General features: G+C 37.3%; 1 protein-coding gene across 7 annotated transcripts in view; it reads right to left on the reverse strand.

Annotated features, from left to right (window-relative positions):
• The window catches only part of SENP7 (SUMO specific peptidase 7), a 42,332-nt gene that overhangs the window by 11,261 nt on the left and 5,944 nt on the right, over positions 1-25,127 (reverse strand). For 5 of the 7 annotated variants that reach the window (XM_059836685.1, XM_059836676.1, XM_059836653.1 and 2 more), the window contains 13 exons: positions 24,787-24,881; positions 16,367-16,564; positions 14,568-14,765; positions 11,113-11,228; positions 10,183-10,352; positions 8,868-9,219; positions 8,181-8,338; positions 7,120-7,266; positions 5,975-6,008; positions 4,998-5,165; positions 2,465-2,727; positions 1,302-1,435; positions 505-621 (listed from right to left, as the gene is read on the reverse strand). In XM_059836685.1, the coding sequence (XP_059692668.1) occupies positions 505-621; positions 1,302-1,435; positions 2,465-2,727; positions 4,998-5,165; positions 5,975-6,008; positions 7,120-7,266; positions 8,181-8,338; positions 8,868-9,219; positions 10,183-10,352; positions 11,113-11,228; positions 14,568-14,765; positions 16,367-16,564; positions 24,787-24,881 (2,150 nt within the window). The remainder of the gene's footprint in view (positions 1-504; positions 622-1,301; positions 1,436-2,464; positions 2,728-4,997; positions 5,166-5,974; positions 6,009-7,119; positions 7,267-8,180; positions 8,339-8,867; positions 9,220-10,182; positions 10,353-11,112; positions 11,229-14,567; positions 14,766-16,366; positions 16,565-24,786; positions 24,882-25,127) is intronic. The other 2 variants (XM_059836671.1, XM_059836692.1) reach the window with 2 other exon arrangements.

The raw sequence follows: 25,127 nt of genomic DNA on the forward strand, positions 1-25,127 counted from the left end.
ACAAGGCCAGTTCTTGAGAAATTGCTTTCACAAGCAACTTTAGCAGGATGGCTTGGAGTAGCTAAGCCAAGCACAACCTCCTCAAGATGTATCAGCTGTGTTCCTTTCTGCAGATGTGAATTAGAAGAATACCCGAAATTGCACCGTATAGCAGAGGATGCTCCACTTCATGCAAACTTAGTAAATAAAATACTACTACAGACCCCCTACTTCTTTCAACTGCCTACTTAACACTTTCTGTTCTGTAAGGCCACCAAGAAGCTTTTTTCCTCCTGTTATTCTGCCTGGATTTTATCACAGCACTTCAGGGGGATAAAACCAATGAAATTAAAACAAATGAAACTGCTAAGAACAAGAAATCTTTTTTAAAAAGTCCAATGTCCAATTCATCACATTGTTACTTCTGAAATTGTTGTATTTAGTGACCAACATTTCCAATAACATTCAAGACCACATCACACCATAGAGAGTGTGAAGGATACAAGAAGGGCTGAGATTACTTACTTAAGATAGAAATCAATGATGACATCATTCAGAAACTCTCCATATTCTAAGCACTCTAGGTCTTCTCTTGTGACTCCAAGTCCTCCTTTTGCAGGTGGAGGTGGATAAACAATTAAACTATAAAATAAATCATGCCATAACAGTGACAAGCTGTTTTACATCATATTGTTCTGAATATGGCTGTCTTATATGCAGGAGATTTTCTAGAAAATCTGTGAAAAACAGTAGTTCTCAAAACTTGACCATCTCCTCCAACATTTCGGTGTTACAAAACAAATATCACCCCAAAGCACTCTGAAACTTTGATAAAAACTTTTGAAAGCAGACTGTTTTCTGCCTTCATCCTGTTTTTCTATTTTTGATCAAAGTATTTGAAAAATGGCTATACAAAATGTGAAGAAATACTAGAGGACAAATGGTTATAAAAAGATTGAGTGTGACAGAACAGTAAAAGAACACTTTGTTCAGATTTTATAAAAAGCTGGCTTAAATTAGTAAGCTTTGCTAAGATAGACTTAAATGGATACTGACAGAACCCATGAGGATCCCCACCCTCTCTGTTGATGCACTCATGATATGACCTTGAAGTCATAGAGCAGATTTGCTCAAATTTCATCCTATAACACATCCATATTATCTTGTAACACTGATATTTGCTGATATTTTAGATTTGAAGAGTGACTTCCATACAACACTTTAAAATGAGCTAGAGAATGGCAGATAAGTGAGGGCTTTTATTACAGTAATTATTCAATTTCTTATCTTTTCCCTTTCTTATTTATATGAAATACACTTACTTCTTAACTGCTCCCATTTCTCTTACTTCTTTCCATTCTTCATTCAGTGCAGAGGTCAAAGAGATACAATAGCAGCCACTACTCTGCTTATTTGCAAGGGCATAACTGGGCCTGATCACTTTTAGCTTTGATTCCTACCAGAAAAACACAAACAATTATAAAAAGCTTGATATATAAAACACAAGACTCAAAACCCAAGCCTAAAAACCACAGGAGTACCCTGCATCACTGAAGAGGATTCTTGCTGGAGATCCAAAGTATAAACTTTGGTATTTGGGCAAACATGCCATTGCTCAGACAACTAAAAAGTTATGAATATTTTAAAAAATAATGTAGAAGAAACTGAAGAAGTTCTTAGTTCATAATAGTCTCCCTAAAACTATTCAAGCATTGCTTAGCCAAGTGAATCAGAAATAGTTTTGGAGAAGAAAAAGAAAAGAATGGAGACAAGTGTCTGACTGTCTTTCCAGAAGCTGTATATGCTTGGAAGATTTGAAAATCTAGTCCTTGAACAATTTGCCTAAAAACAATACATATTTGAGCTGGCTGGCTTCCTTTTAAAGTCCCCAATTTCATGGACCTTGCAGATTGATCTGGCTCTTCGTTTTTTACTGGTGGCAACAAAGATATGTAATTTCTGTGTGACAATGATGTGGGGCTGGGTTTAGACATTTGCTCAAGAGATTAAAGCAAGACAACACATTAACTTACAGAGACTCATCTCCCCAGCAGTCTGAGGAATAATTCAGCATTTTCAAGCTGTGGAGACCCCACAACTACATCTAAAGGTGTCTGGAAGGCCACCTACACAGCTCCTGCTTAGCTGCACTTCCAGCTCAACCAAAAAATGGTTCCATTACTCATTACTTGATCAACATCCTGCTTGCTGCCCTAGAGCCTAGAGGCACCACAAGGGCAGAAACACCCCTGTGGTTCTAAATTTACACAGCCATGAATAGATCTAAAGCACTGGTACTTGCCACTTACTGATGAGGTCTACAGACTATCCCTCTGTGAACACAATCTAGCTGACTGCAAATTTTGGAGTAATCCTGACTGGGTTTTTTTGAGTTATGAATTAAGAAAGAAGGCTGACCTAAAATTTACTCACATGTGTGAATGCCAATCAGTGGTCATGAATGAAGCAATAGTTATCCACTCACCTGAATTACAGGCTCATGAGCATCTGAGGTATTCTCTTTTGGCATGTATTGCTTTAGTAGATCCTTATTGCAACTCACAAAAGAGCTTTCTTCAGGAGAAAGATCCTTAAACAAGGATAATGCTTGTTTCAAAGACAAAAACTCAGCAAGATCTGGTGCTCTGTTCCTCTTGCTGACACCTGAAATCAGTTCAGTCAGCCTGCCTTCTTCCCATTCTGTGAGTGGTTGAGACATTTCAAAAAATACAAATTCATTGGATTTGGCTGGAAAAGGGAGAGAATGGATAATATTAACTATTAGATTACATGATAGAAACTTGTCTGAACACCCACAAAGGAACTAAGAAAGACAGTGGCAAGAGGGGAAGCCCAAACAACGCCCTGCCAGGTTCATCACAGGAGCCATCAGCCCACAGAAGTCCCACTTTCACAGGCCCAGAGGAGCACAGCAAAGTGGCAGGTAGGACCCCAAATTACAGACTGAGCAAGAGACACACAACTGGGGCCCCTCTCAGGGCTGTCCCAGGAGAATTCCAGCCCAAGGGTCCAGACCCAAAACCCATCACAATAAGTCAATGCCAGAGCACTTTTTGGACTGAAAGGGGGCTGCTGCTGAGGTGTACGGCACACGTGATGGGATGCAGGGGAAAAGTATTTTGGGATTGCACAGGAATCCCAAAGGATTGTTTAAGGAAAGACCTAAAGGCAGCAAAGAGAGACATTCAGGTAATTCAGGGAAGAAGTAGTATGGGCAAAGAAAGGGTTAAGGGCATAAGAAGGACCAGTCACATTTAAATACTTTGCTGGTCAGTGCACTTGTCTGGCCATGCCATGAATATAGACTGTCTTCTTATTAAAGTCCTTTCTAACTCTTCTGGCTGAGAAATTACTTTGACCTCTCTCAGGCTAGCAGATCCACCACAATATATTTTCCAACTATATTTGCAGCAAAGTAGAATCATAGTAACCATTTCCACAATCTGCAAAACCATCACTAATTTTTTCAACAAGTCTCTAAAAACACTTCAAAACATTCACATTACTATGTAAAATTAAAAGGTATAAAACAAATCAAACAGAAATTTAATAAAAATTCCCAATGGTTTCTCCAACAAGGATGTAACCAATGCAAAGAAACCTAATACTAAAAGATGCCTTGCACCTTCATACTCACAATTCCACTTATTTCACTGGGAACTGTGTCTACAGAAGGTACCAGTAGCTTCAATAAACTTGCATCAACTAAAGGGAGCTCTCTGCTAAAATTTTATTCAGTATTTTGCTCCAAACTACTTGTATTCCTTATCTAAAGCTGCCATTACTCATAATTTTTCTTCATACAGGTGGTGACTATTAAATGTCACACAGACAATGCTGACATCTTTTATGTAAGCAAAATTGTTGCATCTACGAAAAAACATTGTATGATTGTGCCACTCAATGTGTGAGCCAAAGTTATGCTCTATTTTTTACTGAGCATGCTCTATTTTCTACAGAGCTTCATGCTGGAAAGCCAAATACAACAAGTCCATAAAACCCTAAGACTAAACAGCCCATTTGGCCTTTTGTGGAAATTTTCTTCAATAATAATCAATGGCTCACTGCAGTCTTGTCAAAGGTCAAGTCAATCTTTACTTGCCAAGCCTTTTGTATAGCATAGACAATATTCAAGAGTAAGGATATTTAACACATCCATATATTTTAAAGGGAGAGATACTTTGCACTCAAGTCTAGTTTCAGAAGGCCTTCTGACAGATACTACAATTAAATTGCTTTGATTAAGCAATTATTTTTATTAAGTAGCAGTAGTTTACTAAGTAGCAGTGGTTTTAAATCACATAATTTTAATGGTTTTTCTTCAAATAAAAGTACAGTGAAGCATTTTAGAGATGCAGAAGTAACCAACTTATCTACAATGGTACAGCCTCACCTTGAGTACGTGTGTAATTTTGGGCATTAAAATGTAAAAATGACATTAAGCTACTAGAGAGCATCCAGAGAAGGGCCACAAAGATGGTAAGGGGTCTTGAGGGGAAGTCATACAAGAAGCAGCTGAGATCACTTGGCTTGATCAGTCTGCAGAAGGGGAAACTGAGGAGAGACCTCACTGCAGTTACAACTTCCTCATGAGGAAAAGAGGAGAGGCAGACACTGATCTCTTCTCTGTGGTGACCAGGGACAGGACCCACAGGAACAGCCTGAAGTTGTATCAGGGGAGGGTTAGATTGGATATTAGAAAAAGGCTCTTCACCCAGAGGGTGGCTGGGCACTGAAACAGGCTCCCCTGGGAAGTGGTCTGAGCACCAGCCTGACTGAGTTCAAGGAGCATTTTGACAATGCTGTCAGGCACATGGTGTGATTCTTGGGGATAGTGCTGTGCATGGCCAGGAGCTGGACTCAATGATCTTTCCAACTCAGTGTATTTTCTGATTCTGTGATCTTTAAAACACTATAGGCTTTCCTCTGCATTCAAAAAACACAGCTGTTTTACTGACATGACCTTTTCATTGCACTTAAGGAAAGCAATTACTCACATGGCTGGCTGGTAACTAACTTTCCCATCTGGGTTTCAATCTTTTCTACATAATCCACAGACAACCAAAGAAAAATAATTGTTGAAGAACAGCCACCACCACATTTCCACCAGCCAAATCTTCTCAGATCCAGTGTATCCAGTGTAAGCTGAATGCTCTTAAGAGACACTGTAGAAAACAGAATTCAAAAAAAACCTTGCATTTAACAGCCATAGATAGAGTGGTACATGTCACAGTAATTACATGCTGAGAGGTATGACTGGAGAGTATTAACACAATATTTATAGATTTTATTCCTTGCATTACATAATATACTGAGAATTCAGTATTTAAGTCAGCTACATCAAGCTGTGTAAAACAAAGCTAGCAAACTGTAACACAAAAATCTAAACACCTGCATGCAGGAGTCTTCCTGAAAAAAAAAAAAAAAGGTTTTTTTTGTCAAAATAGCTACAGTTAATACCTACAACTATGGAAAAAATAATACTGTAAATCATTAATTCCTATTTGCTTTAAGTCAACTTAAAACTGCTCATAAACCTTCTCCTACCACACATCATCTTGGAAAAGCAACTGAATGCAAATCCATTGTTATATTCCTCTTAGCTTTAGTCCCCTCAAATTTTTGTAAACCTAAGGATCTAAAATGCTAATTTGAAAAGTTCAATGTTTCACGTCAAAAATATGCATAGTCATATTTACTATGAGTTATTATAAGTTCAACACCTAAAATATGCAGAAATATGGGAGGCATGCCATTGAAACTACAAATTCACCTTAAAAGTACAAGAAGCTGCTAAGTTGTTAATGCTTACACTATAGACCCCTGAACTTTTATTTACTGAAAAACATAAATTAAAACTATCTAATATCTTTGTGAAAGATTATAAATTGTTGATAACAGAAATACATACTTAGTGTTTTAATCCAATACTATAAAGATACAGTTAAGAAAAGGCTGAAGAAAAATCTCTTACCCTGAAATGGGATCACAATATTTTTCATTGTAAACTGAAATAAGATTTAAAAAAAATATAAATTAGTTTGCATTTTACAAACTGATTAAAACAATAAATGGATTTTTAAATATCTGCACATCTTTCCTTACAGTGAAATAAACTGAAAATAATATAATAGAATCATTCAGTTTGGAAAACACCATTAAGCTGAAGTCAAATATGCTTCGTGAAGTTTGAGACTTCACATTGCCTATATCACCTAAGAAACATTCTTAAAGGCATTGCAGAACCTAAATGACAGCAAGTAATTTTCAGAGATGAAAGGCACTGAGAAACAAGCACAAAGCTGCAGAACTGCCTACAGGCTTCTTAAAAAGAAAAGATGAACACTTGGGAAAGAAGGAGGTAAAGCAATCTGTGAGAAGCTGTCAGATGCACTGCTTGCAGTAAGGACCTGATATAAGTGGTTCAACTTTATGCTGGTATTTCTTTATGTTAATCTTTGAATTAAAGGCCTTTAAAGATTCCACCTGCACTGCTTCTATGTTAAAGAGACTTTGCTAAATGAAAAATGCTTTATTGTCACTTTGACAAAAGGTTATCCATATTAACAAAGAGGTGGGCCATTTAAAGAACATCTTCACTTATGCTTCTACACCCTGTGAGTAGCTTACTGGCTACACACTAAAGCTTTTAGTATTGTTTTTATGCTCTCTGAAGCCACAAAGCAAGCAATTTTCTGTTTAAAAGGCAAGAGCATAGTATATATCTGAACTCTGATCATTATGAATTACTTTATTAGAACACAACTACTATTTCTGAGTAAAGTAATTGGTCTTTATTTTAAGTGACATTAATTGGCCATTAATATGGCCCTTGTTTTCTGTTAGAATCATTAAAAACTTCCTCAGTATGACTTGTGTTCCAGTACAGCGTTTATACAGAACCTTTACACGTGAAAACTGTGGCCACAGCAAATCACAGTTAGCTTTTCTACTGACAGCAATCCAAATGCATAAGGCCACATACTCCATTGTTTAGCCAAAGGAATTTAATGCAACACCAATAAAATCTCCGTGCTTCCAAACTAAGTACCACTGACTTTGTTTAATCAGAATTTTAATTTTAAAATATTGACAAAATAGCATAATAGAACAACTTACCCTAGCAGGACCTGTTGATAAACACTTAAATTTCCCAATGTGTAGTCTATCAAATTCAACATCCAGTGCCAGGTTTGTCTGCTTTTTAGGTGTGCTTCCAGACGGTAAGCTGAGAGGATATCTATCTTCAATTGACTTTGTTAAAAACTGGGAAAAAAATTGAATTTGTTAGATATGCCCCTCTTGTGACTTCAGGAATACCTTTCTTCATGGTTGTAAAAGTTGACTCCCAAAGCCAGCTTCCACATAAAAAAAAAAAAATATGAAAAAGCTCTAAGTGTTATTACATTCATTACTGACAATTTCCTTAAGGGTCTAGCAGTACCTTGCTTCACCTCCATTACCAAGACACAGTCTGTGCTCTTGACTTGGTTCTAAATTAGTAAAAACTCAAACAACAGAGCAACAAAATAATACCCTTTTCATAGCAGAGCTTCAGGATCCAATTCAGTGTTTATGATTGAATTGACTCACCTGTGAGAAGAGGCAGCAATGGCTCTTCTGACTTGTTTCAGGATTACAGAGATAACCCATATCCAGGTCAAAGCAAGCAGCCAAAGGCTAATCAAGTCCAGAATGGGGCAAACAACCTTTAAGGCTACTTTTAGATTCAAGTTCTACAGCTAGTCTGACAGGAAAGGGAACTTCACCTTATCTCTGCCTGCTGTCAGTAAAGATCCTGCACTTCTATAAGCCCTGAATCACAATAGAGGATCAGATGACAAAGAAAAAAAACTATGCTCAACATACGACAGTGTGTGAAAACAAATTCACAGATGTATCTTTATCATTTCTACCTCAGGTTACTATGTGATCTTCCTGTTTTCTGAAATGAAATATTTCCAAATGTTTATTGTCAAATAGGAAATACATTGTGTGTAGCAAAAACACCCAAGCTTCAGAACCAGAGAAATTCTCTGAAGACTGTCCAGTATTCTATCTGTGAAATAAATTCCTGCAGCTTCTGCTTGTGGCTGGGACAATAATAAACAATCATTTTTTATAACAAACATTACAGAAATAAATTGGCATAACAATACATTGGCCAAAAACTGGACTACCTGCTCTGTGTGACTTTTTGTCTTGTCTTCTAATTGCTTGGTTGAGAAACACAAGTCAGACTGCTGGTGTGTTTCTTTATTTTCAGTGATATTATTCTTCATCAGCTCTGTGCATTGTGGTTCAGAAGGTCCATCTTCATCATCACTGGAAAGGATAACTAAAAAGGAAAAAAGAAGTGTACATATACTACAAATTACAGACTTGTGAATATTTAATTCCTTGTGGATTTCAGACAAGTAATGAATTCTGACTTGCAGTACGTGATATCAAAGTGCACTGCTCAAACCAATCAAGATCTGCATGCAAAGAATTGTATGCAACAAGTAGTGCTCTGTATCTTTACAAACACCTTTTATACCAGATCCTCAAAATTATATGGCTATTTAATGAAACAGGACACAGCACAGCTGCTTCAAAGAAGAGAGACATTTTTCTCAGTTTTAAACACAGCCACAAAATCAGCTGAAAAAAGAGGATTGGAATTTGAGAATCTTGCTGTCCATCCTGTTTCTCAGATACAAGATCCTGACACTAGGCACTGATCTCTAACCTGCACAATGCATTAAAAACAACAGATGGCAGTCTTCAGTCTTTTGTTCCCTCTGTCTCAACTAGCCAGTTATGCTCAAGTTCTAGTAGCTAAGCGTACCACCAGGAATGGTCATCAGCACAGACACAGTACATACTTGGGTCAATGGAAACAAGTTGCTGATTACCCCTGCAGATTCTGTTCCGCAGCTTGCTCAGGTACTCTGATTTGTCCATCTTTAATTTCCTGACTGTACCAACTTGTGGTGAAACCACATCCCCACTGGTGGCAGAAAGCTGTTTCTTCGACACATTTCTGGAAGAAGACTCTGAGGCAGAGTCCCCTGTGCGGCTGTGAGCAGGCCTTAAGGGGTTGTGGGTGGAAGTGCCTTTAGAGTCTCTCTCTGCTGGACAGTCTGGCACCAGAATAGGATTAGATCTGTGATCTTGTCCATCCTCACAGGGTATTCTGCAGCCAGGAGACTGAGCTGAACTCAAACTTTTCTCTTCCTAGAAACAGGAATCAAAGACAGGTTGTAAATTTATTACTTGACATTTCTAGATGGTTCAGTTCACTGATCACTGATATTAGCTATGTGCTAGAAAAAATAATTATAGCTTAACACAGTGACATTTAATGCTCAATTCAGGATAATTTCTTCCCCCCTCATATTCCAAAGAGTATTATTACATAAAAGCATGAGGGACAACCTTTTAAAAGGCTACAGTGACCCCTATTCAAACTGAACAAGGAACTATTTCTGATTTTTAGCAGCTCTGTCAGTGTCAGACATGGAGAGGCCAATAATTAACACTTTCCTTACTTTCCAGAAGTGTGACTTAGTCAACTGGGTTTTACAGGTTTGATAACTGTCCGTCTCTGTAGGGTTTAAATCAGAAGGACACAGACATGTCTTTATTGTTTATATTCAAATGCTTGAATATAAATCACAATTCGTACTTGACTGATTCCTTCAGTCTTATTTTGGTTTTTTTTAAAATCCTAATCATGGGTAAGAACAGAACTTCAGGGAAAAGTACAATAGACTAAGGAGGAAGCAAAAAGATGACATCTGCAAGATTTCAATAACCTCAGGTGTATTTGGCAGTTTTGCTGTTAATGCCCCTAACTAGTCCCTAATTCTAGATCATCTCTGAAAGAATCTTCACTTATGTAGCTAGATGCCATATTTTCCATAAACTGTTTGAATCTATGCTCCTGTCTGAAGGAAACACTGTCATTCATCTTCCTCAACCTTTCTGCTACAATAAGCAGAATGTGATGATGTGGACAGAAGAACATTTATTAACTCCTTGTGATGCATCACTGAACTACTTTACCTCAACAAGTAATACCTGCTAATATACCTGTATGATAAATCCTATTTATGGCATAATCCTTTTATTTGGGATGTTGCTAACTGCTGCTATGTTAGTATGTGTGAATGTGGGCTAAAATTAAGTGCAACTTACAGAGAATGCAAGTGACTTTTGTGGAATGTGTGCATTACAATCATCAGAAATATGGCCACTATATCTTCTTTTCCTCTTCTCAGAATCAAAAGAGCCTGATTCCTTCTGACTAAGAGTAGCGCTGTTCATGTGTTTGCTCCTCTTCTCCAGTTCACCACAGTGCTTGTTTTCTGTGTCAAAAAAAACCGTTATTTAACATATTATTCTTAAATACCTACACATTTCTTCATATTGGTTATGTCTTATATAAAAGGCATGGAAGCAGGTATAATAAGTTCTTCACAGTAAGTTCTTTCCTTTTTTATTTGTATATGGCTGCCAAAACGTATTCCCCCAAATTACTATTATTTTTGCATAATTAGTCAAGAGTATAACCAAATTCGTAACTCCCTTCCAAACAAGATTTAGCACTTTATACTCCACAGTCTGTCTTCATCTTCTGCCAAATGCAATATTCTCAATTTCCTGTTCTAATCTGCAAATATTAGTAGCCAGCATAAAAAGACAGCACATTATTCCTAGAGAATGTGCATAGAGGTCAAAATTCTTCAGCAGTTAAAATAAATATCATCTAGCACGAATATTTTGGCGGGGTTCACAAACTATTTGAGCATTCTTAATGGATTACATTCTTTATTATAAGACTTTTTTGGAAAATCAAGATTATAACACTGCAGTGAGGCTGCACTCAGTCTCATTTTTCTTCCACAGATTCGATTGACCATAGTTTTATTCCTATTTAAAACCAGGCATTTGATATATTTTTACTGTATCTGTAAAAAAAAAATATTTTCTGAGGAAAAACATACACTGCGTGCAACACCTCAATTTATTTCTGTGCTCTCCTCACAATACTAGATTAAAAAAGGAAAATATCCCAACAATCTCCAAAATTGATACTTAACTACCAGATGACTGCTAACTACAAACCTTTCTTCTGCAGCTCTCGTCTTCTGAAAGTGACAGCATTAATTTTTTCTGGTTCCTTAGAAGCCTTGCTCAATTTACACAGTTCATCATCTGTCTTTCTCAGGCAACGTTCAGATCTGTAAATAATATTAACTATGAGTTATCTTTAATTTTGAAATAATACTAAAAAAAATCCCAACAGAAACAAGATGATCAGACTTCAAACTTCTGTCTCTCCCATAAACGCGTGGACCTTGCCAAATCAAACACAAATTAATTCAGTTCAGTTGTGGCAATACACAGATACTCTAACATTATTAATTAAACAGACACTTCTAAAAAGCACAGTATGAGAATCTGACACGCTTGAGATCAGACAATGAAACATTATTTTGCTTTAAGGAATGATTGCAACAAGAACACAAGAAAAAAAGAGAGAACAGTCAGTTGACTATCATTGCCTTTGTAACAAATACAGTGAGTGTGTAGTATATTTTTAACTTAGATTCAGAACTGGAGATAGAATCCATTGAGTAAGATCGTGAAATGTGGAATTATTTGAAATAAAAATTCCTGCTCAAAAGGGCCTGAAACAGTAACTTCAAGGGTGGTGGAGAAGGATGGACATCGAAAGAAAGAAACAGAAAATAATTACAGTACTTAATCCAAATGGATTTTGTGTTTATCATTTTATAATGTGTTCAACTCAATATTGTGGCCTCAAATTTTCAAACAGCTAAGTAATCATCACAATGCCTGATATCACTGACAGAAAAGCTTCAACTCCTAAAAATCATCATCCACCATGGCAAAAAACATTCTTGACATCTCTAACCAGACAAAACTGTTGAACACTTTTCAAACAGGTGACTCCTCTTTAGTGACTTATCTGTAAATTGGAGTATCAGCGCTCTTTGGGAATTCTGTACAGACAAAGTGCTCCAATACTACAGTGATGAGCACTTTGAAAAAAGTTACTGATTATCTTTCCATTCATAAAGAATCATAAATTGGACCAGATACAGAAGTAATTTCCAGTAAGTGCTATTGTTCATTCTGTATATGGAACAAGGCAGTCTTACATAGACTAGGAAGGTCACTATAGAAAACTTGATTTTGGAACCCATACTTCTCACTCAACAAAAATATTTGCATGCATAACAGCAGTATACAGTTGACTGTCTTAAAACACCATACAAAACCATCAAGTGTTTTTCAGCATTTGTTTTACACCAACATCACAATTCAGGGATTTTAAAAACAGAAAGCACCTGAATAGGACTGTTTCTGCTAATAGATTTTCCTAAACATATCTGCTTTATACATAAATTCTGCACATTTTATTTTCAATGCCAGCTTTGCTGATAACGCAGGTTAAAATGCACCCCTTAACAGATTTATGCACCACCTATAAGCTATGGCAACACATATTGTAAAGTGTTCTTAACATCCAGGAGAAACAAATACTATAAACACTTCAAAACCCTGAGTTTCTGTACATTTAAAACCTACCTCAAATTCATTAGTTATACTGACAGGCCAGTGCTCACTGAAATAAGTGCATTTCACACTGGGTTGCAGTAAAGCAACAACAATCCACCAATTCTGTAATACAAAGAGCAAGAATGGAAAGGGGGAGCCGGCAGTAAGTTCTAGCTGGTAGAGATAATTTATTACCACCCTGTTCTGATGACACACAATTCTTTAACTTGATCTGAAATTTCCATAGTACAAAACTAGCACAATTTTCAGCAATGCAAAGCATGCATTCTGGCTACTCTGATGGTACAAAAGACTCCCTGCATGATCATGTGCATATACATGCATAACACTTCCAAGGGGGGGAGCTTTTATTATTCTCCTCCAAAGAAGAGACCCCAAAGGAATCAGTGCTAAGCGTATGTAATGCACTGACTTTACTTACAGACAGGTGACCAGGATCAAGCCATGACTTTGTTGAAATAACCCTCAATTCTCCATTTCCCATATTGTACCTATTACGAATTGCACTAAAGTGCTAGTAAATGGGGAAGGGTGAAAAGTCATCCTAATGTTGGATCCTGATAAGAAGCTTTTTACACAATACATTAGAAAACCATGCAACAGGTACAGAATAGTCATCATTCAAACAATGAACCACTCCAAATCTAAAGCAAGGTGAGTTCACAACTACTAAAAATTACTAGCTCAAACCATTATTGTGCTTAATATATGATATTGTGCTCCAGATATGAGCCAGGAAAAATACACAAGATGTACCCTTAGATTTAGAGCGTTAAATACAAGAGTTCATGTCTTCCTCTCTAAAAAACCACTACCTCCCATCATCCAAACTTTACAAAGTTAAAAAAGCAGATACTAAAAAATTTGTCTTCTTTTGCAATAAAACAAAACAAAAAAAACCCCAAACCCAAAAACCTAAACTCACAGCAAACGAACACCCCACACTTCAGCCAGTCTTAAGTCACAGAAAACTATTAGTAAAAAATATGATACTTATGATACTTTAAAATGAGACAGCCTAATAAACTGTTCTCTCTAAATCTCATTTAAATTGCAGCTTTGTCAGGTTAATTTAAGCAGCAATGGACAACTCAATAGGAAAAAGAATTGCTAATAATTTCAGTTCTCTAAGATGTTGATGCATCAGAATGAAGAATATGACTGACTTTTCTCAGTTTTAACCTGGGAACTTTTAATTACTCGTGCCTTAAAAAAAAAAAAAAAAAAAAAACAACACATCATTCTTTTCTTCATCTTTCTACTGTCTTCCTCTGAGTTTCCTGCTATTTTTCCCTGTGGAAAATTTGCTGTTGTAGCCATAACAGACAAACAGAGGCAGCTTACTTTGAATGCAACTGCCACCTTAGACCAAAACAGGTGTTATCTAATTCTAATAGCTGATTTCTGCTAGTTTTAGATGTCAAACATTACCGTGATGCTCAGTCAACCTAAATATAGGAAGAAAAGATGAAAAGTAGATGTTAAGTGGTAGGAGGACACACAAAGCCCTTAACCAAAGCCACCCTGTTAGGAATACTGACACCACCAGTGGGTTAATGTGAAAAGAAATTAATTATCACAGAGAGGAATTTGGAGATATTTTGCAAAAGTTATTTGAAATCATACTAGAACACTGCAACACCAACAAGAAAGCAAGATTTTGGTTCTGGACACAAAACCAACTTAGACGTGTTAGAATTACTTGTGTTTCTTCCCAAATCAAAGCAGTCATGCACTGCAAACAGAAATTTCATTCTAAGAAAGAAAAGTAGCCTTTTAACACCAGGTCCAGCAAACCAGAACAAATGCAATGTTAAAACGGCTCATTGGAGAAGCATGTTAATTTGCACTGAGGAAACTGATCTCCTGATTGAAGAAAAGAGTAGAACAAAAGTTGTTTCAGGGAAATTCTTTTCCATTGGGAAGTTACATCATTTCAGGAAGACTGGCAAAATCAGCAGTGAGTAACATACCTTTCAGAAAGAAAAGAATTTTCATGAGGAGAACTTAATATTTGACATGTCTGTAGGCTGGCAACAGCTGATGAGGGTAGTTGACCCGATTGCAATTTGTCTGCAGCAGGTAAATTTGCATCAATTATTACGTGGCTGTCTATGTACTTTCTTCCAATTTTCGTACTCAGGACGTTCGTCAAGATAACTTTGGGTTGCCTGCCATACATATAACAGTAAATCATAAGTACTGCACTGCAATCTAGAGAAACAAGCTTCTTGTTAAACTCACGTATCCTAGAGGCTTGATAATTAAACATCAATATTTTTAGTCCCCTAGAGGCAAAAAAAAAAAAAAAAAATTCTAATAAAGTACAAGGAAAGCAGGTAAACACAAAAGGTAAGAAAACTAGCCATGTAATTTTACCTTAGCCAGACTCTGTGCACACTGCATTGCCTCTAACATATCCTGCAGTTTAAAAACTGGTAAAAATTTCTCTCTAAACAGCTTTCATGCAGTATCTGTACACATTTGTCAGAACTCTGGAACAAACAATCTTGATTTTCCTGTGAACAAGAAGCCTCCAGTAAAAAAGAGCACGTTTTCTAAAGCACTTAGTGAACAGGTAGAAAAGCAGCATGCACACAAAAGGTAGCATTAGATTTTATTCACTCCTCAAATATGAGGTGGCACTCTACAGTATTGCAAGACCCAGAAAAATACCTCCAGGTGTTAAAACAGACAAGCATCAAAAATAAGCCAAGCAGAAAGATAAAGATGCAATTCCTACTTGAACACGCACACAATGTGTAGGAGCAGCTCAACTTACTTCATACAATTTATGGCAGCCAGCTTCTTGCATAGTCCATATCCACTTCCTTTCTCAGACTGGGATTTAAATGCTACCACTTCCATTGCAATTTACATTGGATTAGGTTGTAAGACTATGGCCTTTTTGAACGTGTTTTGAACAACACTGCCTTTTGGGTATTGACTGCATAATTCTCCTATTGTCTGTGTTCATCCACAGAGCACACTCCAGCACAGATGCTGTGATGTCTGGAGAGCACTCCTTTTGCACTAAGACGTAAATTTGCTTTTCATCAACCTTCCAGACATGACTGAAGAGACCCACAGGGGATAAAAAATTAAGAGATACAACTTAGAAATTTTGTCTTTAATACTGAAGAACATGTAGACTAGATGTAACCTCCAATAAAGGAAGCCCCTATCATCAGAAGCTCAACAGAAAATTTTTCATCAGAAAAATTTTGTTTTTCATCAAAAGCTCAACAGAAAATCCAGAGAATAAAATATTCACTCTAGCCATACTTTTCCCTGAACATCTACAATTGACCACTGCTTGCAGGGCTGCAAAGAAGATACTAGACTTGATACGCTTTTCTTCTGATCATTTATGCCAGTTTTCCTATTTTCATGAGTAGTCAAAGCAGTAACAGTGAAACACCTTGGTATCTCCTCTTAGAAAAGCGCAGCAGTTAAATTCAAGTGTACTCTTTTCATAAGAATAAAAAAAAAGCCAAACATTTTGAGAATCCAATGGCTAAACCATAATTAATTGGTCTTGACAGTACAGGACCATCTAGAAGCCATTTGATCAGAAAAAACACTGACGTATGCCTGGCACATCTCTCTCAATGATTATCAAAAGGAACCAGGTACAAGTGAATTCAGTGAAGTGAGATAAAATACAGTTCATGAAGAAGGAAACTGTGGCACAATAAAGAACACTTTCTCATGAAGAAATAACTGCAAGGAAAATTATTTTGTTTAGTGACATGAGGCAAAGACAACATACCTTTTAGACAGAAAAAGACTTTGGAGAGTAGGGTTTAAAATCTGCCATATCTTTACGCTGGCAGCAGATGATGAGGGTGCTTGATCTGACTGCAGCTTGCCAGCATCAGAAAAATTAACACCAGTTTTAGGTTGTGCCTGTGTGTATTTTCTTCCTATTTTCATCCTCAGGACATTCGTCAAGATAACTTTGGGTTGCCTGCCATACACATAACAATACATAAATAATGGGGTGCTGAGAACTTTTTAGTCACATGAATTCAACAAAGATATTCTATGAGTTTGCTGTCTCTGCATCATATCTTATAGAATAAGGTCTCTTCCCTGGCAATTTACAAAGCAGTTCTCTTTAGAGAAGAGCAATCACAAACTCATCTTTTGATCAGGACCAATCTTTCAAGGTTTCTTCTTCTGGCATGAATGACTAACATAACCATATGCCACTCTGAAGAGATAAACTTTCAGCACAGAAACACTGAAATGGAAATTTTGGTGCATCTTGTTATCACAAAATGTTGGAAGTGGTGTCACTATGGCCTTACAAGCATTTGCAGGACATGAGAACAGGCACTCATTTTGTGTCATTTATTTTAAAGCTGTGAATATTATTTGCTCCCATATAGCAGATTAATTATGATCTTGCTGGGGAAAAAAGAAGTTATTACAAATCTCCCAGTTCTGAAGCTCCAACTATTTATATTCAATTTCACTAAACAAATTACTTAGACTTATGAATTATAAAGTCAGTAAAAATGCCCTACTGAAGTTCTTTAAAAAAGTATCTATATTTCGGTAGTTCTGCTAGATGGGTACTGAAGTCTTCACATAAAGAATTAATCTACATTATGGCCAGTAACTTGGACAGTTTTCTTACAGAATCATAAGTATTGGAAAAGATCTCCAAGATAACAAGTCTTCAACTGAATACCACCATGCCCACTAAACCATACTGCAAAGTGCCATGTCTACTTGCTTTTTAAACACTTTCAAGGATGGTGACTCCACCACCTCCCTGGGCAGTGCCTAACCACTCTTTCAGTGAATAAAGTTTTCCTGATATCCGGCCTGAAACTCCCTGGCACAACTTGAGTACATGTCCCTTTGTCCTGTCACATGTTGTCTCGGAGAAGAGACCAACAACCACCTTGCCACAACCTCTTTTCATGCAGTTTTAGAGAGTTATAAGGTCTTCCTTCAGCCTTCTTTTCTGCAGACTGAACAAGCTCAGTTCTCTCAGCTGCTCCTCACAGGAATTATGTTCCAGATTCTTCACCAGCTCCACTGCCCTTCTGTGTACTTGCTCCAACACCTCAACATCTTTCTTTTAATGAGGGGCCCACACACTCAGGTGTGGCCTCACCACTGGTGAAGTACAGGGGGACAATCACTGCCCTGGTCCTGCTGGACACACTACTGCTGACACAGGCCAGGTGCGACTGGCCTTCTTGACCACCTGGGCAAACTCTTGCTCATTTTCACCTGCTGGTGACCAGCACCACTAAGGCCTTTTCCACCAGGCATCTTTCCAGCCCCTCTTTCCCCAGCCTACAGTGCTGCATAAGGCAGTTGCAAACTAATGGCAGGACTTCAGCTTACTGAATTTTTAGCTGATAAGCATTATAGATCATAGATGATTTGTCAGGATTAATTTTATTTTCAAACCTCTGAGAACTGGACTTGTTTTCTAAGAAGTGGTCCTATGAAGACACTGAAGTTCAGACTAATTTTTTGGGTTTTAAAGATTACTGAAGTGAGAATTGGGTTTTTTCCTACCGCATGTCTTGCATAATTAAAAAAAATGGTTCTCACTGTAGAGTAAATCTCTTTTTAATAGCTAGGAAAAAACCTTACTACTCACATAGCTGTTACACACATGCTACAGTAACATTTCTTAAGCAAAGGGCTGCTATTCGTCAGTTTGTTTACAACTGCAAGCAGCTGTAATTGTCCCACTGGCAGGCTGCCTTCAGCTCAGCAGCTTGGTTACATGGTACCAGTGGCAAATACAGGTACAGCATGGAAACTTTTGTTGCTGAAGGAGAGACATGCTTGAACCTAAAATAAGGTCTGAACTGCCATGCCACAATTATCCGGGGGCAGATGTTCAACATAAGCCTTTTATTTTGCTCTTTCAATCTTGACATTGAGATTTCCTCTCCCTAGTTACTTCCCATATTCACAAGACACATAACCACCCCCAACGAACCTGATAAGACAAATTGCCCCTACCCACAGCTTGGACAACTTGCCCATAAGCTGTGGATGGCTGTCAACCTGATGAGGTCTCTGCACCCCTGAATGCCATAACATGCATGCCATGAGCTGCTTTCTCCTAGAGCTCTGATATGCCTTTCCCAGACTAGCAGTCTCCAAAATGTTTTAACCACACATCCCTACCAGCAGTAAGTATTTTAAGCATGTACCTTCTACAAAGTTTATTTAATTAAAATCTACAGAGATGTACTAGTGACAGGTTGACCTTAAAGGTCTTGTCCAACCTCAATTCTGTGATTGTAAAACACAGAAATTGAAATTTAGAAAGGAACACAATAAAGATGATATAAACGTTTAGTAATTGTACAAAAAAGATTTCTTTCCCGTATCCCAGTGAATTGTCTTGTACACACCACACTTTGGCTTTGGACACCACTATCTAGACAATGCACAATAAATCTAAATGGCTCCTTTTCAAACCTAAGGAACTTAAGCTCAAGTGAAGGCAGTTTCCTTTTATCTCTGAACTTCTGATAGAAGTTTGCCAAAGAAAAACTGATGGAAAGGAGCTAAGGCTTTATCTCAAAAGACGAAGAAAAGGCATCAATAAAAAAGAACCCCAAAAGCCACTTGGCACTCTGATGCCAAGGACATGGACATAGGACAAAGTGTTATTTAACAGACTGATCCAAATTAGCTGTTGGAAAAACAATCCAGGGTTTAACAAGTGAGACATTGGATCTGAGAAGGCAATAAAAAGTCACATGTGCAAAGACAGTCTCACCTGAATACCAACCTAAAGGACAGTAGTGCTCCAGAATGTTTTATGCAGTCTGGAAAAGACTTTCCCCTTTCTTTTCTTTCACTTAGTTCTTTATAAGGTCTATGAATGCTAATGCAAAAAAGAGTTCCAAGAACATGCCTCAAATACTGCAGATGTCAGAAGCTTGTTCAACACTAAGGATTCAGAGACTGGAGTTTCATTTCCAGATATGCTTTAATTACTGAAAAGCTTTACGAAGTGAACAAAGGTCCTGGGGATCAGTTTAGTAACCTTGATGTCTCAAATGGTGGAGCTCAACTGTGGCAGCTTAGTGAGCACATCCCAGTCTGGGAAGTGTGCTTGATTCAGCACAAGAAGCAAGAGACTTATTTTCCTATAGAAATTCTCACTAAATCACAAGTTCTGGCTTTCTTCTGGACTTCTCCAATGTTGAGCTCACACATGAACCACAGTTTAATACCTCAGAAGAGCTTATAGCAATCAGACTTCTACATCATTTGTTGTTTGTCCACTGCAATGTATATTAGAAATAAGACATAAATAAGCAGTACCTAAGGAATTTGACAATATATATGTTTAAGAAACACGATCAGTTAAAAAATTCAGCTACACAAGAACTTATTAGGCTGTTAAGAAAATTTACAGAAACTGAAGCAGTTAAGGACAATTTCAAGGTAGAATTCCTGAAGAAAATTTGTACAAGTTATCTTCTGAAACTAGACATTCACTCTTGTGCTTTCAAATTCTTACCTAAAGACAAGAAACACCCAAACTACTTTATAGGGCCAGTTACTGAAGACTAAAGAACTGAAGTCACTTCAGCTCTTGGGATGCCAGAAGAGATGATGTAATGAAAAACTAAGCTATTTCCCCTCCTCCTCTAAAAGGACTCAAAATTAAAAATCAAACATTAAACTAACTAAATTATGTTTTGTCCTCCAAATAGAGAACAGTCATAGAAGTAAGCCCTAGCAATTTGCAGATGTGGACCAGACAATTGCTGCTTCTTAAAAAATATGTTTTAAAACCATTATTGCAGGGGATCATGAGGCAACATAAATGTGCTATTCTCTATGGAACACTTCAGCTCTCCCAACTAAAAACAAACCAAGGCTATCAATTTCCCAGATCTCAATTCTTTCAGTTTTCATTGTTCAACCTCACAGAAATTACATATTTTTTTTTATTTCTCAAACACATATCACAATGAAATTTTACTAAATTTAGGCTCAAACAGCAAGTTAATTAGTCCAGTGGGAACACATAATTAAAATAAAGACACTGTGCCCATGTATGATCAAGACTTTTAAAGACACCAGAAAATATTCCAACGTTGAGTATATAAACAACACAATGACTGAATAAGTCCACAGCAGGAGGCAAAGGAGTCAGAATCAGAATTTCACTACCTATAGTTTGTTGGCCACCTTGAAAATTCAGGTCAGACATCCCTTGCTCACACATCAGGCTAGACCTTAACAGGCTCCAGGTTCCTATATAATTTGGTTTTTCTGATTGTTACTTGGAACTGAATTAGTAATGTTCCCCATTCTCTTGATTTAAATGGGGTTTATAGATTTTAGGCAAGTACTTCAGCGAAAATGATCTTATAATTTCAAGCACACACACATACCATGAAGCAAGCTTTGCACTGGAAATCTATGCAAAGGAGAGGAACCTTCAACAAACAAGGAAGTCAATGGTATAGACTTGTCAGCACCAGGCCAAGGCATCACTTCCTATCTGGCACCAGGTTTTGACTGAAGTTTTTGAACCAGTTATGACCAAACCTTCAGAGCAGAAGAGGAGCATAAAAGCTTTCAATGGCTTGCTCTTCTAAAAGGAGTATGGCCTCTGGCAGTGTTTCTTGAAAATCATGTCACTAAGTCGGGGAGTACAATAGATTCAGGGAAAGTCTAAACCTAAGCCAGCCCGTACATCTGTAAACAATGGTTGGGACACAGATCCCTAAATTATCTGTCCACAGAATAAAGTGAGTAAGTCAAGCAAAAGACATTTCAAAAGATTCAAGTGTCAAACAGAAAAAAGGCAAAGTATACTTTAAAAGCAAGTCCCACCAGCACACCCAGCAAGTAATTTGCATAACAGTAACCCTGGAGGCATCTTGGTGAAGGAAAACCAAAACAAATTATTTCTGTTTCTAAAACAAGTACCTACCATGGCTTCTCATCTACCTCCCCAAAACTGAAAAAAATACAAAAGCAAAGGTAATGAAAACATAGTTATGCAAGTAATAATGAAATAAACAAATAATATATTATGAAAAATGCTGTCAACTGCTCCTGATAAGTCTCATTTTTCTTTTCACAGGCAATAAAACAATTATCCTACCTTACAGACCACAGAAAGAAAAGCTATTCTTTATACCTCTTTGGGGAAAAATGTTTGACCTCTATTTCACACAATAGTCACAGCTGCTTGATACAGTTCCCTACTCAGTGATCATATTTTGTACACACACCAGTGCTGGAACCGCTGTCTCCAATTCATTCAAATTCATATTAGAAAGTGATCAAAATGAGACAAGGAGACTACTGGCTCACTTGGGACTAAATTACTATTAATTGTCTACACCACTGTCTTCATGGCTATATTCTTTTACTAGTAAACCCAAGTTCTGGGAAACAAATATTTTGGCAGTGGGACATCATGTACTGTTTGAGGGTTGTTCCCTCAGCTCTCAGACAAGCTGAGAGTCTGTCCTGTGTTACAGAGTAAAGCCACTGATAGACCTGATGTGTATTCAGTTATCTGAGCTTCTGCAGCACATACACAGCCCAGGAGCTCCCTGACTTTTCTGAGCCCGAAGGAATAACATGATACGCGATCGTTAAAGGCAATCTCTGATTGATGCATTCACTGACAACACTCTGTTGTGAAGAAACCTTTTGATTGTCCTCCTTCAGCTTCAAGGTCCTGTCCTTTCACCAGCTAATGAGAAGTCAGTGACCCACAAACATCAACATCCCTATGAATCTCCTGCTTTGCTGGGCTAGGAGGTTATTACTGACCAAATGCACTTGTCAGGGGAAGGGGGACCGGTATGTAAATGATTGCCACAAAAACCTGACTGCTACGGGGTCAGCACCCGATTCAGCTGTAACATGTACTTCACTGAACATTTAAAGAAATGGCAAATTTCATTTGACCTGAAGGAACTGCACACATCTTATTTAAGTACTCCACCCTCCCCCCTAACTAGGGAACTAACCTACCCCAGTAGCCCTCTCTGGGATCACAGAAAAACCGCCTGACACTCACCTTTCACAAGCCCAGGAGAAGAGCTGTACAAGTGAAAGCAGCTGCAGTTGCTGCTACAGACCCCCATGAACTCACACCACAGCACAACTGACAGAAGCAATTGACTACCAAATTTTGAAGTCCAGAAGTTTAAAAAGCCCCATGTGAAGGTGTAGGTTTGTGCTAATATATCTGCTTTGTCCTTTATGACTAAAATTAGGTGGCAGTAACGGTCCTGAAGAAACACTTTAGATGAAACACATCTCCCTAAACATCTGAGATTAGCTCCTATCAATAAAGTAGATTACTTTTAAAATACCAAGAGCTAATAGGAGTTTGTAATTAAGAATTATTTCCTACTTTGTAATGCAAATGAAAAATTCCTCACTGGGAATAAAAACTATTGCATCAGAAAGACTTGCAGCACACAAATTCACTTTTTCCTCTTTACAGTTTTGTCAGTTCTCAGACTCTTGCTCAACAAACACCACCTCTTTAGAACCTGCATGCTCTTTCCACTTATTACGCAATGAAGCCCCCATGTTGATTCTGACTTACTGAGAAACACTGAGCACCCAAGTGGAACACTTAGTACGAGCCTCATTGCAGACAGAAATAAATTTACTTTATAGAAAGGCTCCAGCTAGTCTCTAGAAACATCTTTTTTCAAGGAACTGAAAAATGTACGGGTTCAATATCTAAATGCTTGTTGTCTCTAAATAATTTCTCACTATTGTGCTGGTAACAATTTGTGTAAAAATTATGGAACATGTATAAATGCTATTTGAAAGTCTCTTATATCTTGAAATAAACAGAAAATTAATACACAACAAATCTAAAGGTAGCTTTAAAGAAACCAAACTTCTCAATGTTTAAAGATCAGTTCAGTTTACTGAAAGACTTTTAGAGACTGATATCTTGATATCACATATCAACCATGCCAATAAATAAATAAAATTCAGGAAACTGCAATTAAATTCTGTTACATTGACCCTGTGAGCTGCTCTTCAGTTAAAAGTTACTGACAGAAGCTTTTTGAGGTAAGTGCATTCAAACTGACAGCTATGCCTCTGAGGAGGTATGAAAAATAACCTCAGCATCTTTTACAATTTCAGCTCTTCCCTGCAACATTTTGAAGCATTCTGAATATACAGACCAGGCTAAACAATGACTATTAATAAACCACAAACCTACAGAACTCAGCAGTGTCAAAATCACCTGCATTTTCATTACTTGTGCACTTTGTTTTTAACAGCCTCTCCTGATAAAAAAACCACTTATGAACAAGTTTAGTTGCAGTCAGAAAACAGAGCAGAGAATGCTTATTCATTTATTTAGAATTAAGTGATTTGGGGAATGACAACTGTTTCATTATGACAAACATATTCATTTTGTCACAAAGTCATTATGTTTCCCAGTTCCTGCTAAAAAGTTTAGTTCTACATTTTTATTTCCATTTGTCAACTGCAGAAATTACAGCTTGAAAATTTTCCTGGAAAAAACAATTACCTAGCTGATAACTCTGAACATGATGATTTTATCTTATAATAGCACAGCAATAATAATTTGCCATAATCTCAGAGAAACTAAAGATATTTGCTCTTGGCAACAGAGAAAGAAGGGGCACATCAGCAGTCTTAATAATTTAAGTGCCTTGACAGTAACACAGAGGTGAAAAAGCTCTTTTTTTTTTTACTTCCTTCCACTAATAATCACCATATTGTTTAAGGGATATTTTAATTGTTTTAAAGAGTTGATAAAGCTTAGGCTAATGTGGGCTTCAGAACAAAAAAGGATGAGAAAAAGAATTCTGGGAAGCTTCTTTCAGATCTAAATATATCTAGAGGGCTAGAATGACAGTTTACACTTAGAGTAATGAACACCTTTCAGGACTCCAAGCAGGTTAACAAGCAGTAATTCCTCTAGTAAGGACTCTCACTCTAGTGTCACAGGTCTTGTGCTGAGATTACACAAAGGAAAGGTGACAGCTGCCATTAGACCACTGAAGCATGATTCTTTGAAGGTGAGCCACCCAACAGCTTGAAAACCATCTCTGCATGACACAAATAATTAGCTAGAGACCAGAGACACTCATCTTCAAGAAAGATGTGAAACCCTGAATATGCAAACAGAGATAAACTAATTTTGAGATGACTTCTTACCCAATTGATTCTTCATCATTAGAGCTGTGTCTGTTGCAATCCTTTTGCCTTTTTCCTTTTGTGGAAGGCTTTCTGTTGTTGGCACTTAATCTCCACTGAAACAAAACAAAATTGGCAGATTTCAAAAAACTTGATTATATCATAATGGATAACGCACTAGAAAAATGGGACACTGAAACAATGCAACTGATCAAATATATCAAAGTTATGAAGAGCACACACAGCAATTTTGCAAATAATTAATTTGCTTGATTTAAAGAATCCACATACCACCTCATCTTGAACAGAACTTTTTTCTCCTGAAGAAATATACAGGAAAATTCCACTGTTTCTCAATTTCA

This window comes from Haemorhous mexicanus, chromosome 2 (genome assembly GCF_027477595.1).
Source record: "Haemorhous mexicanus isolate bHaeMex1 chromosome 2, bHaeMex1.pri, whole genome shotgun sequence".
In the NCBI taxonomy this organism is placed as follows: domain Eukaryota; kingdom Metazoa; phylum Chordata; class Aves; order Passeriformes; family Fringillidae; genus Haemorhous; species Haemorhous mexicanus.